The following is an 18,596-nucleotide window of genomic DNA, read 5'->3' as shown; positions in this document are numbered from 1 at the left end:
TCACAGATTACTTTCTTTTGTGAAGTTCCGGTAAGTATGTTTTGAACTGCCAGCAACTTAAGGCAGACAAAATTATCAAAGTAGGACCTAAATATCATAAAGAGAGGGAGAGGGTAACAATATAATCACCTATTTGGACACTGACTATCTTCCAGAGTTAGTATACTAGCTGTCAAAATGGGCACTGAACAATGAGCAGTAATACTGAAACTCTGGGGGTTTGGGGATACTTAAAGTGATCACAAGCTGCTGAGGAGGGAAACATTAAATTTCAAATTTTAAAAGTCTGTTTGCTAAAGAAAAGAACTGAAAATTATGAAAGGTGATATAAAGGTGGATCTACAGTATTGACTATTTTGTGGACAAAACAGCAAAAATGTTCACTATCCAATATATAAAAACCAAAGAACAGCCAGAGTGACTTGAGAATAATGTTTTTTCTCTTGTCGCAGGAAAGGCACACATCTACTACGTCATTATTTTATTCATGCAGAGGTTTATACAGCAGAACAAAGATAGAAAAGAATTCAGGGAAGCATCATTGTTATCCAGTTTGGAGAGAAATAAATCACAATAGTTCCTGACATACACCCAATTTCTCTTTTCAGTCCTGTTCTTAGAAAGAACACAATCAAGTCTGGTTTGACTTTTTTGGAATCTCTGAAAAATAAATTGGGAAACAGTGGGTATTACAGGGTAAATAAACTTAAATTTAGAGAAAAAGGAACAAGAGCCAGAAATGGAATGAAAAGCTATAAAAACCCAATTGTATGCTGCTGTAAATCTATAGTGTAGATCTCTTCTCCCATATAAGTGAACAAATAAACAAGACGCTGGAAATGGCTTGAGCAGAGTCTGTTTGAAAATGCAACCTGTATTGCACGAATTGTTCAATGTCCAGGTGATTGAACGACTAGCAAGGGTTGAAATGAATGGTAGGAAAGAAATTATATAATTATAGGATACTCCAATTTCAGATTTCAGTATTATTTTAAGGCTGAAATAATGTAAAATTGAAGGAGACATTAAGAAAATCTAAAACTCATTTGGAAGCACTAATAGCATCTCCCTAAATATGCCTTTCAATCTAGCTGCCTACTACAAACTACTTACAAGCTATGCTTTACAGAAGCAGGTTCAAATGCAGCAGTCCTTTGTAAGTTTTTAATTGCTTTCACATCACTGAACATGCTTTGAAGAAAACTTGTGTTCAAAATGGAAGTGGGTGGAAAAAGAGATGCACGTCTCCAGCAGTAGCAAGAGATTCCTTCAAACCCTTACTTCCATTTCCAGTCCAAAAGAGCTATGATTTTTTCCCCTTTTCCATTGATGACCTTCTCAGAGTAACTCTGTGTTTCAGTAGCCAAAAAAGTATGCAGGGAGAGTAACAAGGGACTAATATGGCCTCTACGATTGAAAAAACATTTGCTGATGAGTATAACCAGAACATCTACCCTCAGAGGTACTGATGTTCGTGTTGTTCTTTTGCGACCTGACCTTTTTATTTGTCATAAATGAACATGTTCCATTTTACTGTTATTGAGTCAGTCAGAGCTAACTTAAATAGTAATCCTACTCTTACTGCAAGTGCAGGCCTGCTAACTTTAAATGTTTGTCTTTATTTCATCATATTTCCCTCCACAAAGTGGGGCTATTCCTGCTGACAAACTTTTTATGTAGTTTCAGACTTAACAGAATAACAGTGGAGAAAAACTGTACACAGAAATTGGATGAAATCTATCCATTATCTATGCAAAGGCATTTCACTCTATTGAATGTCCTTCCTCTGTATTTCCTTTTTCCTATGCACATTTCAACACCAGCAGATAAAAGCATTATCATACCATCTTCATGCAAAGCATGCAAAGTAAATATACACATCAATCAAGAATAAGAACTAAATACACACACAAAAAAAGTTGCTTTTTTTCTAAAAAAAAGTTGCCAACATCACTTGTCAAAACATGAAAAAACATTTATTTACAGATCACACAGGGAAGAGTAACAGCACAAATTCACAGAAATGTCTCAACCTGGAGGCCAGGCTCCCCAGTGGTGTCCCTTTGGGGGAAAAAATAGAGCTCAAAATAGAGCTCAAAATAAACCAATTCCTCTGTTGACTATAGAAGCATGGATACTGTGATTCTTTTTAAAATGGTGACATTTTAAAAACAAGTAATGTATCTTTTTCTCACCTTTTAATTTTTTGAAATTTACAAACTTTTCTGTAATCATTAAATCTTTAATTTTAAATGTGAGACCTGAGAATGACACATGACTATTAGACTTGGGTTTATATAAAAATTGCTCCAGTTATGCCAAGGGGAAAATAACAGAAGTAGATATATTTTTATGAATGAAAAATACTTGACTGGAACAAAAGTAAGGATGGGGGGGAAAGTATTTATGCATGCAGTTTAGACACACCTTAGGATGACATGCAATGATAGCAGAAAGACTATAAAATGTTATGACAAAGGGGTTCACTTATGGAAATGTAGTGAACTTCATATGGTCATATAGAGCATAAAGAGTACAGGTTCACACTGTGGCTTCTCACACTAAATATGAAGAAATATAATTTCTGAGATCTAAATAAAATCTTTAGTTCACTGGACACACTTGGAAAATACTCAGATACAAACAAGGAAAATGCAAGTTATAGTGTACAGTATGTATGCTATATTTTAAACAGATATATATATTTCCCCAAAAGCACTTTTGATCAAGTTTACGGGTATCACACATCTAAAGTGCAAATACACTTAAAGGGTTAAGCTAATTAGAATACCTTTATTTGCTGTATTTTTGATATAGCAATAAGGGTGTCAAATAATATAGACGTTGAACGAAGAAGGGTGAAAGCTGCAGTAACACAATAATGCAATTACTCAGTCTCAGGCATAAAGTTGTCTATTTCATATCTGGAAGTTTTGCAGGTAAAACTGAAACCAAGGTTTTTTTAGGGTGAAATAAAGTTAACATTATGAAAATGTTTTGTTGCAGACTCTCAAGGGCAAATTTTAATGACATTCAAAAGAGGAAGGCTATCCAAAACCCTGTAGGAAAGGAAGACTTAAATGCAAAAAAAAAGGACAGAAAATGTGTACATGAGGGAAGTAAAAGTAAAACTAGCTATAGAGTTGGAACCCAATAATAAGGCAAATCTATAGGCTTAGGTCAAGAGAAAAACAGGTTTTGCCTAAGTAAAGGAAAGATCACATGAGAGCTCTACTCACAAGCTTTAAATCACTAAATATGGAAATGTTTGAGAAAATAAAGATGATTATGAATATAAAGCTCTGAGAATGAAGATGATCTTATATAATTAATCTCATTTAGGGGATGCTTCAGGGCAGCAGCAACCAAGAATCATAGTGACTGGCTATTTATTTCTCAATATATGCCTCTTGGAAACAATTTCCTAAAAGTGCTTGCTGTAATCTGCTCTGATGTGTGTGTGGGTGGATGCTGGCACCAGCTACGAGATGTAGTATAACACCAAGTGAAAATAATCATTGGGGTTCAAAAAGCAGCCTGTTACTGTGTCAGAAGGTTAACAGGCCTTGATACAGCATCATCCCACCAACTCCCAGGGCAGTACAGCAAGCACCAACACGCAAGTCTTACCCTGCCGTGTAGGTATATAGCATCTGTGTCCTTTCTTTGAAACGTTGTGGGTACATGCTGTTAGTAGGGTCTTATATAATTCAATATAGGAATTTCTTAAAAATTTAGATAACCAACCAATATAATTTCCCCCAATGGAAACTTTTAAAAAACAAAAAAATAAATTACAATTATTAAAAGAAATTTAATTTCAGAATTACCTAAAGTTTTTTCATAAAAATAAATTCTTTTCTTTCTAGTCTGACATGAATTTTTATTCAAATACTTAATTTGAATAATTATTTTAAATTACTAAATTGAAATAAAGCATAAAGAAACTACTAAAATGAAATTTTTTAATTGATCTCTGCTGAATTTGAGATGTCTGATGAAGAAAAAGACCGTTATTAATGTTTCTGAAGCAATCTTCTTCCTTTTCTTAATGTTTAGCGGTTCCATAGAAGGGGAAAAGTATTTTTAAAATATCTATAGAGAAAACTCTTTCTTACTTAGTGCTTAAAGTTTTGAGTGTATTAGTATTTGACTGCATTTATAACAGCACCTGATGGTTATAAAAAATCAGCAAATTAAATGGAGAAGAAACACATTTAAGTCATGAGTTCCTCTCTGTGCTTCTCAAATCCTCAAAAACGAGGTCAGATAAACAAAACTCCTTCTGCCCTTTAGCTTCTAAAACTCTGCACTGTTCTGTCTTTTAATATATTGTAGGTTTGTAAAGATTTCATAATTTTTGATGAAAGAAAAATATTTAAAAGGTCATATCTTACTGTGCTCCTATTTAAATCATGCATGCACCCATCTTCACAGTGCCACCAGTATTAACAAATAAAAGAATGCAGAAATGTGTTTCCAAGTTTTGCAATGTGACTTAAGATACATGCTTAAACCTGACTTAAAACCACTGTAGCTGAAGTCTGATGGGAATTATTATATGTATTATATGTATTATTATATGTATTATATGTATTATTTATGTTGAGTGGAGCTTAGGTTGATAAAATCAGTGACGTCAAGAGCACATCTTCTGAGAAGACATCTAAAATATGTGATATAAGTCATATCTGAAAACAGGTATTTCTCTCCATGAAGAGCATGAGGTTACTAGTTCAGGTATGACAAACATCTGTCTTTACGTGAGGTGGATCCCATCTGTTATGCCTTACACTGTAATTCTCAGAAGAGAAGGTAGGAAGAAAGGTAACCCCTCATTGTGGAACAAAATGACACCAACTAGTTACATGATGTAAAGGAAGGCAATAAGAGGCAGAGGATTCCATCAAGGCATCTCAACACTGACCTAGGTTTGGACTACCTTCTATCATGAGTTGAACCAACTGTAAATGGGATTTGTTCATTTAGATTGAGCTGTCAAGCGAACTCTCTATGAAACTTGCTTCCCTTTCTCTTACACTACACTAGGGACAGACACTGAAGTGCCTCATCTCCACTGGCCTTGTGGTCCAGTTATGGAGTTTAGTCCACAAGCTGATAATCTACATATGCGCTCAGGAGGAAGGTGTGAGAATGAACTGTGTTGTAGAGACGATTATATTTTCAGGACAACTGAAAGTGAATTGTTAGCTTGCTGGAGTCAAACTTTGTTCTATTTGGCATAGTTTACAATATTTATTTTTTTAAAAAAAGTTATTTCAAGATAGCAGTTATTATCATGTTAAAGTTAAAGTAATTGGATTTTCTATTGGCAAGTCTAATACTTCAGCTCTAAAAATACACAGAGGTGGGAACGTACCAAAAGACTGTATTGGCAAGAAAAACACCGAAAATTATTTAAAATCACTGACTCAACTTGAAATGGCAGTTAAAAGCTAACAGCATACTGGGCATCATCAACACAGGTGCTGAGAAAAAAAGCAAGCATATTTTACCACTGTGTAAGAACTTTGGTGTGTTCACATCTTGGGTAATGCCTGCCATCTGGTGTCTGTATTTCAAAGAACATGGTGTTCAAGGATATATTTCAAGGACATTGAATAAACGTAATGAATGGAAAGTAAAATGATCAAGGGATGGGCAGTAGCATTTTGAGAGAAATATAAGAAGGTTGCAGTTCTGCAGTTTCGACAAGAAAAGGCTGAGGATACAAATGAGCTTAATAAAATCATGAAGCTGTGGATAAGTAAATGCAGATTCTTTCACCCATTGCCACAATGACAGAACTAATTTTAAAGCACAGTAAATAAAGTCCTTTCTTACACGTGCAGAAAGATTATCAGAAGGCTGTATGGGAAGATAGTTTACCAGCAAATTCTGAAAAGATATCAGGCAAATCCATGGGCAAACAGGTACATAGATAATACAGAAAAAGAGAACAGGCAAGGATGATCCCTACAACATCCCTAATACAACATGAGTAGATGCTGGGCAATATGATGGGAGTGGATTGTTGAAATTGGGCAGGCACGCACGTTTCCCTGTTGCTGCATGCAACACAGAATAACAGGTTAGAAAGGCTATTGGTAAAGCCCACTAGACGTGTCTTATATTCTTTGAAAAGAGACTAGTTGATCACATCAAACTCCACTCTTAATTCACTGACAAAATACCATTTGTTCCCTTTTCATTTTGTAAAAATAACATATCACACTATGGAGGCTTCCTCGTTAGCACTGACACAATAAATAACAGCATATGCATCACCTTGAGTTTCTATAGTTGTCACAATTTGAGGCTCATACTGCTTATGAAAGCCTATTTTTCTTAATGACGTCATCTACAAATTCCATCAAATTCAGACTTCATGTAGGAAAGGTCATCTGTAGCTTACCAGTTTTCCTCAGCACCAGAAATCCCACAACGCATATGATATTTGGTACTTCAATCCCCACCCATGAGTTTGGGTGCTGTGCACCTTGCATTGAACTATCCCAGTGGACCATATTCAACACATTCAACTACTAAAAGTGTGATTAGATAGTATGTGAGGTTGTGAACCTGTTTTGTTTAAGATATGGTAAGGGGACAAGTAATATCACCAACAATGAAAACAGGCACTTGGCTCACACAAAAAAATCATAATACTGGACAGGAAAAAGGATTCACTCAATAAAGGAATAAAAAAGCTTAACTATTTTTAACAGCCAAGTGATATGATTGGTGTTAATACTGTTCACAGTTACGATTACAAACACTTACATTCTCTGCCCTCTAGACAAAGACTCCCTCAAGGAATACCCAGGTTTTGCTCTTTATCTCCTCAGCACTCAGATTCCCAGTCTGAAAGTCAGCAGTTAACTTCAAATATAGGTCTAATAACAATAACATAAAGGTAAACTCTTCAGCCAGTATTATTTATTGTATATATTTGTCATCTTTATACTGGCAATAGGCTCACTAGCACCAAGGTATTAACCACGGAGCTGAATGGTTTTGGGATGGCCAGATCTTAAGCAGTGTGATGTGGCCACAGCTTCTTACTGTCACACATGGGTACTAAAAGACTGGGTCACACTCATGGCAGAGTTCCACTTTATGGTACCTTTAAGTCAGGAAGCTAGTGCAGCTATCTCAGGTCTGCATAGCTGTTGCCAACACTTCTGTCCTAACACTTCAACCCCAGAAACAACACTATCCACTGATGTAAAGCCAAAAGTATTTTATTGTCTCAATTCATAAGACTTTTATTTAGCATCACTCTTGTGATTCACACATTAAGGGTACAGTTATAAAAAGTTCATACAATATATGTTTTGTTCCACTCATCTATAAATGTGTTATAGAGTGAGAAATTCATAACTGACCACATCCTTCAGTAATTTCCAATATACTGAACTTCATGATACTGCAGACGAGCAGTATCACCCACTTCTAGAGGTAAATAAGGGACAGATGCAGTGTTCTACATAATATCATAGATTTAATCATTGAACACTTTTGCTCTCAGGGGCACTGGAGAGGCTGAGATGGGCCCTTTGTAGATCAACCAATGCTAAGTTCCAAAAACCAGAAAAGCCAGAACTGGCAGACATAACGAAAAATAAATAAAACCCAGTAATACCAACCCACAAAGTAAACAGGTAACTCTAGACACACCAGAAAGGACTGTGGCAAAAAGCTGACAATATTCCTCAGTCTTACAAATTTTTTTGACTATCATGAGAAACAAAAGTTCCAGAATCTGATCAGCTGCCCCATTTCTAGTCAGTAAGCTGTTGTCCAACAACCAAAACACTTGGCTGCTTGCTTGACTTGCCAGCAGTTAATAATTTAAACTTCTAAAATTTTGATTTGGAATAGTAGAATAATAATAGAATAACTAGAATAGTATATTTTTAAGTTGAAAATTTTCTTTATCCAAATAGAAAAAAAAATCACCGGAGAAATATGACATTTTTTGTAGAACACTGCTGCTCTACTGTTCAGTGGCAAATTGTTAAGAGAGAGGAATCCTATTCGCATTTAAATTAATGTACTCCTGTCTCAGCCAAAGTTTTACCTTACCATGAGCTTCCTTACTTCCTTGTTATTTCCTCTCTTGAATAAAAAGACATATCAATTGTCTCAGTTGAAAAGTTTGCACCATCATTTATCCCTCCTAGACTATTTTCCAGAGATATTCTGATTTAAAACCACACTTCAAAATCACACCCTGAAGTGAGGAATGTAACATTTGGATCAATTTTCCAAGGTACCTCAGAAGAAGAAGGTTTGCCTACAGACCTTACTGTCATGCTAAACAGCAGCCATCCTCAATTCAGCCAGCTTTACAAGGGGATGAATCAGCACAGCCTGGGCTCACCTGCATCTGCTCAAGGCTACCTAGTGCGCCCATCACAGCATATCACCAGTGGAGACACCCTTTGGATGCTTCGCAATATTGATACTAAAAAGAATATCATGCTTTTACTACATACCCTGAACTTAGTGTATCTTTTGGACAGAGAGTGAATGTGATTTCAGGGCAACTAGAGCAGAGGTTTTTTTCTCTTTTCTTGATGTCTTTTCTGTCCTATCACTGATCTCTGTGTGTTGGGAGTCTCTGTGTGTTTCTGCTCTTCATGGGAACTTTGTTCACATGGAAAACTGTAGTGGAAAGATATCCTGGGATAATTTTCCTCAAACCCTTGGAAAAGGGGTATCTATACTTTAAAACAGTCCTGTCACTACAGTTTCAATGTTATTGAGACCCATAAACTCCCGTGTCTTCTTCTCACATTCTCCCATTCTCTCCTTCGTGCAACCCTGCTCCTCTAACACACAGGAGGATCACTAAGTTAACAGACACTGAAATTCTATATCTCCTGGCCTGAACATCTATCAGTGCTCTTCATTTAATCATGTTACTTGTTTCTAAGCGTTAATACTGTACCGAGACTACGGTGTTGCTATTCTGTCCCAGAGAACTGCAGGAAGTTGTACTGATCTATGGGTAGAACCCCACAGAATGATGATTAAGCACACCAAGCAAGGTCATGCAGGTGATCTGGAAACTGATCCTGCTCAGGCACACCTTGAAGGTTGCTTGGTTGGGTGGTGTGGATGGGGTGGGCTGGCCTGAACTGCCACTTCCCCAGGGCCAGTAAGGAGCCGAGCTCAGTGTGGGCGGTCAGAGGCTCCCTCCCATTCTCTCCTTCCTCTGCACTCCATTTTCCCTCTGCTTGGGGCAAGGCTTGCCTGGCTCTGCTCCACACCGTCAGGGAACAGCGTGTACCTTGTCCAGTCAGCCTCCAAAGATCACCCCGAGAGCCTCCTCTGAGCTCAGATAGTGTTCCCAAATATCAGAGTAGCAGAGGACTCCCAGTTTACAACTAGCAGAACAGGTATTCTCAGCTACCAGATTAGCATTATAACTAAAGGCAACAATAACAAAAGGGAGGCAGGCAGAGACTTCAGACACAATACTTGGTGGTCAAATCAACTTGCAAGTATCAATTCCAAGGATTTTTTTCTTTGATTTTTTTTCCTTTTTTCCTGCAAGAATTAATGGAAGCAGTCAACAAAGAAATAATTGAAAGGCAGAAGAATTAATCAAAGCTACTGATTTATTTGCACAATTGTATGTAATAGTTAAGGTATGTATGTTTTAGCTTACTTCCTTGGAGACACCCTGCAGAGGGTAACTTTAGCAATACATAGTTCACCAGCAGGGTATTGCATTTTAATAAAGAGCCACTACTTACTGCAGTTATTTCAGCAAAATTCTGCCTTAGCATTTTTTGAGAACAACTAGGACTCCTCTTCAGCTTGAGTAGTGTACTTACTTTCTTATCACAGAGCAACATATATGCAATTGATTTCTAAGCAAATGCTATATTTTAAACTAAATCATTTTACAGCTCTGAAGAGTTAGTCTATTGTGTGCTTATTAAAATGATGCTGGCTTTATTAAAAACACAGAGAGAGGGGAAGAAATGTAGAAGACATGAAAAGGGTAAAGGGAATTTATTTCACATGCTTAATAGAAACCTGTCCTGTCAGTGCCTATTAAGCTTTAAAAAGCAAAAAGTAAGTAACCGAAAGACAGAACTTTCTTGATTGCTAACTGAAAAAATCTGCAAGAAAATCATACAGATTGATCAGTATTACAGGCTGCTTCTACTCCTCTGAGCCACAGAGAGGAAGGAAAACACATGAAGCATAATACGGCACAGTTTAACACATGCTGCTGCAAAGTCTGTTTCTTCCCAGGGTACATCTCTACCATTCAGTCTATTTATGCAGCAAAACTACATGTAAGTATCCCAAAATAGCTCACACAAACTGTAGTTTCATTTTACTCTCCAGCCTCCAGAAATGCAAGCTTTCTGTAACAATTTTTCTTCCTTAAATAAGTCTACTGAAGATTTTTAGAAGGTACTTGTAAGTGCAAGGACTAAACCTGACTACCTTTCCCCTAATGGGAAAAAAATATAAGCAGTGTGTTAAAAAAAAAGTATATAATGGGTTCTCTGTTTAAATATTATATATAGTGTATCATACAATAAAAAGCTATCTAATTTTACTCCTTACTAATAACTATGAAACTCAGTAGCTGAACATCTTCAATAATGCAAAATCTATCAAGTCAAGATTAAAGCCTGTGACTTTCTTGGGACATATCTGTGTTTCATAAGGGGAGAGAGAGCCTGAAAAAAACAAACCAAACAGATTACCACATTGTGTCGGCAGTCCTTAAGGAGCTGGTAGATCGGGATCTTGGCTTCATAACAATGCTCATTTCGAAAAAATTCTTTCAGTATTTCTAGCAGTCAAACTTCAGTTGTCCTTATAAAGCTTATTCTCAAAGTACTCCATTTCAAAGCATTTTTTAAAAATCCTCTGCTTTTTAAAGCCCGTCAAATCCGTGTCCTGTAAAATTCCAGGCTGTGAAGGAAGAATTCTAACACGCTGCAACTCCTTCCTTTTTCATGCTGAGTTTACTCTAGCACTGTGCTCTTCGGAAATGACACTGCTTTTCTCTTCTGTCTTGTATTGCCCTGGGAGGAACTAGTCTATTTTGAATCTATTCTCCCTGCAGGTCACATGGGAACGAAGGCAGCTGAAAAAAGTCTCTATCTCTTCCTTGCAGTTTGATAACAACAGGTTTAAAGGTCAATAACATTAAAAAACAAAACAAAACAAAAAACCCCAAACAAACCCCACAAAACAAAAAACCAAAAACAAAACAAAAACCCCAAACAAACAAACAAAAAACCCCCACACCATATTAATGGATAATAAATGAAAGGAAAAGATGAATGTTAGTTACAGTAACATTTGTGAGTTTGCACAAAAATTCTACTTAAAGACAAGCTCTGTGGAGTACAGAAAGGAATAAAGATTTCTTCATTCCAAATTAACTAAAAGCCTTACCCAGAAATGTAATTCTTCCCTTTCTTTTTCTCCTAACACTTATTTGGATACTGTGAATAAGTACTATTGTCTAACTTCACAAAACAGAAAGTATTCCCTGTCTGAAGGACATTGAGAACACTCTGGGGAAATTAAGTAAAAATGAAATACCTTGTTGACTGTTAAAGTCAAACACATATACAGACAGTGATTGTTATAAATCACTGAAGGACAAAATAATTAAAGAACCATAATAGGATGCCCTCTCTACTGTACTGCAGAAAGAGGTCTTTTCCTGTTACAGTAAGTACGCTAATCATCTATGCTTCACAAAAAAACTTGTATTTATAATTTCTAGACAAAAAACTTAAACATAAATGTTTTGGGAGTTAATTCCCATGTTAGCATATTTGGCAAGTTCAGCATTAGAAGAGGGAAAAATGCAGATAACTAGACAGGGAATATAATGTTTAATTTATAAATTTTGAATTTGCTTTGAACTATGTTAGAACTGGTTTTAAACTGAAAGAGCAAATTTATTGCTGAACAACTGGTTATGTGTAATAGCCATTCCTTTGTACAGTTTCTAAAAGTGTTGCAGTGTATTAGTTTTGATGGTAGTGCAACTAGGTTAATAATGAAAGCAAGCACTAAAAAATTTATTTTTAAAATTTAAATAGACTTGGCAAATGGAAAATATGATAAACAGGCTACGCATTAAAATATCAAGCCAATTAATCAAATAGGAATGTGCGTAAAGTGTGTAAGGCTCTCTATAACCCTTGTATTTTATTTTATAACAGTACAATAAAATACATTAGCAACTACACTGTATATCATCAGGAAAGATCCTAACTGCTCTGGAGGCATTTGCCAGTGATCTGCTTATAAAGTATTCCACAAAAGCAGAAGGAATGTTAATAAGCTTTACTGCTAAGCTTTCTGTTCTTCATGTTTTCTGACACCTGTCTCTCAAATATTATCTAGTGACTAGCACAGGACCTTTTGTAAGAGTCCCATGGAATCAAAAAATTTCAAAGAATGGAAAAAGCATATTAAGTGATATATTTAGCTCAAAGGGTCATGCAGTCATGGGACCTTTAGTAACAGTTAGGTGTGTTACTGTGCAGGTCACACATTTATAAAAGTACACAGAAATCAGGTACCACATCGTGAAACTTTTTTATTCCTTTATCAGATTGAGTAGATTATGAAGAAGAGTGAAAACCCAAAAAATCAGATAAAATAGAGGTGCTGGGCTATTACAAAATAGCTGGCCATTTTAAAGCTGTTTTTTTTTAGTTTATCTGATTATTTATTATTTATAAATATAAACATTTTTCCTACATCAATGAAGGAACACAAAATGAAGGAAAACAAAGCTCTTGACTAAGTGATTTCAAAATACCATACTGGAATGGAATATTCAAAAACTATTTGTGCTGTGCCACAAAGTAAATATCTCGGGATGATATCTTCTCAACAGTGCAACAGTCAAGATGATGCCTCTTACTCCTAGTTAACAGACATACAAGTAGAAAAATACTGTAGCATATTTAGATACTAAATATTACTATACAATAGGAATACACTCTAATTTCAAATACTTAAATAATTAAGGCAGTGTTTTAAAATGCAGATTCAGAAAAAGGTTCTCATGGAGTTGCAGATCTCCACCTCACTAACTAAATATTAATGACCATTGTGAACATGCTTTCTTTGCTTTCTTTTTAGTCTCCATTTGCAGCTCCTTAGAAATAAGTTTCTGCCATCCAAGTGCCTACTATTTTGAAATATATATTAAGCAGACATACTCCAAGCAGCCAATTCAGAGCCTGTCCTCAGGTAGCAACCTTAGAAGAATAGGCTTCCTACAAAAAAAATGAATCTGTTACTAGGAAGGAGAGCACCAGGGAATGTTAGTTTTATCTGAAATTCATAAATTGACTTTGGTCAAAAAAGTCAGTCAAAAAAACTCTTAAGAGTCAGTATGAGAAAGGGAACCCTGTCTAAAGAAGTTTCTAGAGAACCCATTAGACCAACTTTGGCAGTTAACAATAGCTTTTAATTCATACCTAAAACCTCTTGAGCTAACATTAACATCAATAGCAGTTTTGCCTAAGTTTTAAATAAAGATAAAAGCATACTAGTCCATTGTGCTTATAGAAGATGATGCAGCATTTATATTAGGATTTGATATGAAGACAATTACAAAAACTCTCAATTTCTCATACTTTGAGAAATTAAGAGAGAGAAAAATTAATGGAAAATAGTAGAATAAATAGAGGAATAGCCATTGTTTAAATAGCTGATTTGTACATGTAATTCTGTAAGTTAAACAAAAAAAATATTTCTCTCTCTTTTTAGAATCCTTTTGTTTTTTACGGTGGCAGTAAAAAAGCTTTGAAGCGGAGGTCTTTTTGATTGCCTTCACAGTTAAGGCAAGAACTAATTGTATAATGAAAATAAGCAAGAAAATATTTTAAATTAATGAAAATACTAAAAGATTAAGCCCTTTGGTAGTACTAAGTACACTACTATCAAAGCAGCTAGAAAAGCAACAATAGTTTTTATCTGCATATATTGTCAATGGAATGAGGTTTTGACTGTATAGTTAAACTTTCTAAGGAAAAAAAAAGATAAAAAAAAAATTATAACACCAATAATAAAAAGGGTGCAGGATTCAACCCACTTTGAGAATGCTTACATATTAGATATTTATCTTCAAATTAGTAACTAATTGAATTAAATCAGTGTTACATTGCACAAAATTGAAAACTAAAATGAATTGCAAAAAGCATGGCTTAGGGAATAAGGTCCAGGACTGACTGTTCTGTTCCATGTTTGGGAATATGTTTGTCTTGAGGGTATGGAAAATTTGCTTAAACATTCCGAGTTTTGTCTTCCTTGTTTGTAAAACAGGGATAACCCATATCCCACTGCTTGAAAAGCACCTGGATATCAAAGAACTGAAAACATGCAATAAGTGGCAGGTTATTATTGCTGTTATTATTGTTGTGCACAAGCTGAAGAAATGGATTCACAATCTCAAGCCTTCAGACATAAATAATGAATGGGCTCTGAAGTGTGTTGTTTGGAGTACACATTAATAAATGAAAGCTATAAAAAAAATCTGCTGCCTTTGATATGCAGTCTTAGTTTCATCATGATCTTTTTCAGGTAGGATTACTAAAATACTTTTAAAAATTTGGAGCTGGGCTCATGCACTCAGGACTATCCCTGTTACTGTTCAGTTACTATTGCATTTGCTCTTGTTCACAGTCTGCATATTTCTTTTCTTCATATATAACTTTCCAGTTTACACAGTTATATGAAATATATTTTTCAACATATAAAGAATATGCACTGAGACCTGAACCCAACCTTTCTAATCTCTAGGAGCGCAGATTCCACAGTAGGAAACACTTTCTCACAAGCTAAGCACCACACCAGTTGGTTTTGGGAAACTGTGAGTTGCACAGCTCGCTCTAGTTCATTCACAGCACCAGATTATGCTCTTATGTACTGCAGAACAAAATGAAGGACAGAAAAGATTAACTAGGTGTTTCTTATATTACCTGCATGGGTGGGTCTGAGAAGTAGTAATGCATGTGTAGGTTCAGAAGATGTCTTTCAAAAGTAGCAATAAATCAGCGAATTAGAGAAGTAAATTTTTGACCCACCTGAAGATTTTGCCACTGCTCAACATAGCAAAATATTTTAAAAATGTCCTTTGGTAGGGTTATAATTCTAGGGAATTAAACTCTGCCATTCATTTCTAAATAACAGGAAGAAAAAGGTATACATAACTGCATAATTAAAAGAATTACAAAATGTAATAATAACTACAGTGCAGAATTCTTTAGAATGAAAAAAGGCAAGCCAAAAGGCACAGAAGAATTGCAACATACGTCACTAGTGTTTTCGTTCTATATGTACTTAGCTACATGGACTGAGCTACCCAACTTGAGAATAAATATGGTTTATTAGCTCAGCGGTTGCAGTGTAAATAAAGTTACTATGTGCTCTACACAGGCTTTACCCAGACTCAAATGTACAAAACTCCTCACAGGTAGAATGACAAAGAGGACCTGCTGTGAGAATATTCTAGCATGATGCCTTGTCTGAAGATGTTTGATCATTGAAAGAATCAAAGTTTCCCTTTGAAACTGTCAGGTGTTGCTGCCTGAGCTGTACCATAAGCAGTGGAGGAGACATGTCTCAGAGAAAGATCATACAGTGCCTCACTCGATCACATAATTAAGTTCATGATATATGCCAGGCTAAAAACATGCCCTTCTGCCTTTATTCCAGCCTAAATTTCATTTGATTTAATCATTTTTTGATTAATATTAACAGACTCAGTATTAACTAGTCATTGCTGGTCCACATAGACTTGGTTGCAGAATTAAAGATAGTATCTGTGTAAAACTTCATTGCTAGAGATACAAAAGGGGGAAAAAAAAGCACAACTTTTTTTTCTGACAAACGTTATATACTAGGCAAACTGTAGGTTCATGCTATCACCTATGTACATTATATAACATGGAGGTTGGGGGTTTTGCCACTTTGCTCTCTTAATTGTTAGCAGTTGAACTGAATGTATATAGGATTAAAAAATTTCTTTTCATAGAAATGTAAATTTCACATATTTTCATATTTGGGGTCATGTCTTATCATATTTGGATTCTGTGAGAGATGAACAATGCCGAGACTTCACAGCCTCAGTCCATATCTAATGTAGTAATTACCATGGTTCAAAAAAGCTACACTTCTGAACTCTCACACCCTCCTCCCCAGAAGGGGACAAGCAAAGTCATCAAAAGAATTATGCATATATACAGTACGCCAGCTCTCCCTACCACTCAAAACTCAGGTAAGACCTATTTCTTCTGATTTACTCAGATAACTGGAAGCAGAGATATTAAATTATTCTAAATTGCTTCCCAGCTTAGGACTAACTTATTAGTTCTGTCTGAACTCTTTATTCCATAATTATATGTTTGAATTTTCTTTTATTAAACAAGGTACCAGGCATGACAAAAGCATGTTGCTTTTTTTTAATATATCCCAAAGAAAGCCACAGTGACACTGTAAACACTAGAAGAGATGACAGTAGCCAGAAACTTCATATTGTTGTGGAGGTATAAATTGCATAAATTGGATGCAAGCATTTCAGTATGGTCAATGCAGTGCCACATTGGACATGGACAATGTGCATCTTTCCTCTTTCCATTCTATCAGTTAAAAAGATACTTTGTGTGTCATCAAACATGTTACATGTTTATATGTAGGACATCTTCTGAAAGCAGCAAAGTTTTGTTTATAGTTAGCTAGTGTTTTACTTTCACATACTCTAATGACAGCCTTCTAATATAACAAATCAATCTGTTCTTTTTTTCTTGATGCTCTCCTTCAGTACTTGATTAGCAAAGCCACCTCTATTTTTAACACTGAATTCAATCCAGCTAACTTTGTTCTAGATGTCTGATGCCACGTTAAATGCAGAAGAGAAAAATCTTAATTAAAGTAAGAAGGCAGACATCAAGTCTTTCTTGACTTAGGGTGTCCTTTTTTTAATTAAAGGGTGTTCGTCAACTCTACAAAGTATTTCCATAAAGAAAAAAAACAATAGAAATATAGAATGGCTTGGGTTAGAAGAGACCTGAAATACCATCTAGTTTCAACTCCCTTGTCATTGTCAGGGACACCTTCCACTGGAAAAAACTACTCAGAGCTGCATCCAACCTGGCCTTGAACAAAGCCAGCAATGGGGCATCTAAACTTCTCTGTGCAACTAGTTCCAGTGTCTAACCACCCTCTGAATAAAGAATTTCTTCCTAATATCTAATCTAAATTAGCTTAAAACCATTCCCCCTTGTTATATCACTGTAACTGTAAAAAGTTGCCCTCCCTTTTTTTTTTTTTATTCCCTTTAGGCTGCAATGTGCTCTTCCTGGAGCCTTCTCTTCTCCAGGCTGAACAATCCCAACTCTCTCAGCCTGTCTTAAAACCAGAGATGCTCCAGCCCCCTAATCATCTTAATGGCTCTCCTCTGGACTCAGTCCAACAGGTCCACATTGGTCCTCTGCTGAGGACCCCAGAGCTGGACACAGTAATTCAGGTGGGGTCTTATAAGGGCTGAGTAGAGGGGCAGAATCACCTCCTGGCCATGCTGCTTTTGATGCAGTCCAGGATACAACTGGCTTTCTGGGCTATGTGTGCACACTGCAGACTCATGTCCAGTTTTTCATCCAGGAGAAGCCCAAAGTCCTTCTTGGTAGGGCTTCTCTCAATGAGTTCTTCTCCCAGTCTGTACTCATGTCTGGGATTGCTCTGACACAGGTGCAGCACTTTGCACTTGGACTTGTTGAACTTCCTGAGGTTCTCATGGGCTCAGTTCTCAAGCTTGTCCAGATCCCCCTGGATGTCATCTCATCATTCTATTGTGTCGACTATGCACCACTCAGCTTTATGTCATCTGCAAACTTGCTGAGGGTGCACTCAATCCCACTGTCTGTGTCACTGATAAGGATATTAAAGAGCACCAGTCTCAAGATAGAGCCTTGAGGGACACCAATCGCCACCAGCCTCTGCCTGGATATGGAGTCATCAACCACAACTCTCTGTCTGCATCCATACAGCCAATTCCTTATCCACTGAATAGTCCACCCTTAAAATCCAAGTTTCTCAAGTTTGGAGTTAATGATGTCGCAAGGGACTGTATCAAAAGCCTTACAGAAGTCCAGGTAGATGACACCGCTGGTCTTCCCCTTGTTGAGCACTGCAGTCCACCACAGCAGGGCCTCAAAACTGTCCAAGATCAATTTGCACTTAGTGAAGCCACGCTGGAGAGGTAGCTCTCAACACAATGAAACCTAAATATTAAACTGTCACTTCTTTGAAGAAATAAGAAACTATTTTCTCTTCTATTTTATAAAACAAAGAACTATTTGAAAGTAACCTTTCCTCTGGTAAATTTTCCTTTAGAGGAATATGCTTTTTCAAATATTATTACTTTGTCATGGTAGCTTTTTAGACAAGTTAGATTTATACATTTTTCATAAAATGTATATTGGATGTGGCCCTTAGTGCCATGATATAGTAATTGGAGTTGGATCAGGGGTTGGACTTGATGATCTTGGAGGTCTTTTCCAACCCAATCTATTCTATGATTC

General features: G+C 36.2%; 1 protein-coding gene across 4 annotated transcripts in view; it reads right to left on the bottom strand.

The window, feature by feature from the left end:
• PDE4D (phosphodiesterase 4D) overlaps positions 1-18,596 on the bottom strand; it is a 357,539-nt gene that overhangs the window by 129,601 nt on the left and 209,342 nt on the right. The window contains exon 1 of one of the 4 annotated variants that reach the window (XM_027878921.1): positions 10,740-11,125. The exons of the other annotated variants lie outside the window; for them this stretch is intronic. Coding sequence (XP_027734722.1) covers positions 10,740-10,804 — 65 coding nt within the window. The 5' untranslated portion in view covers positions 10,805-11,125. Of the gene's footprint in view, positions 1-10,739; positions 11,126-18,596 lie in introns of those variants that run through there. 4 annotated transcript variants of the gene reach the window in all.

The sequence above is a fragment of the Empidonax traillii genome, unplaced genomic scaffold (genome assembly GCF_003031625.1).
Source record: "Empidonax traillii isolate 1590-97213 ecotype Southwest subspecies unplaced genomic scaffold, ASM303162v1 scaffold47:size1546949, whole genome shotgun sequence".
Taxonomy (NCBI): Eukaryota; Metazoa; Chordata; class Aves; order Passeriformes; family Tyrannidae; genus Empidonax; species Empidonax traillii.
The sequence above is the reverse complement of the archived record's forward strand: the minus strand, read 5'-3'. Positions and strand labels throughout refer to the sequence as shown.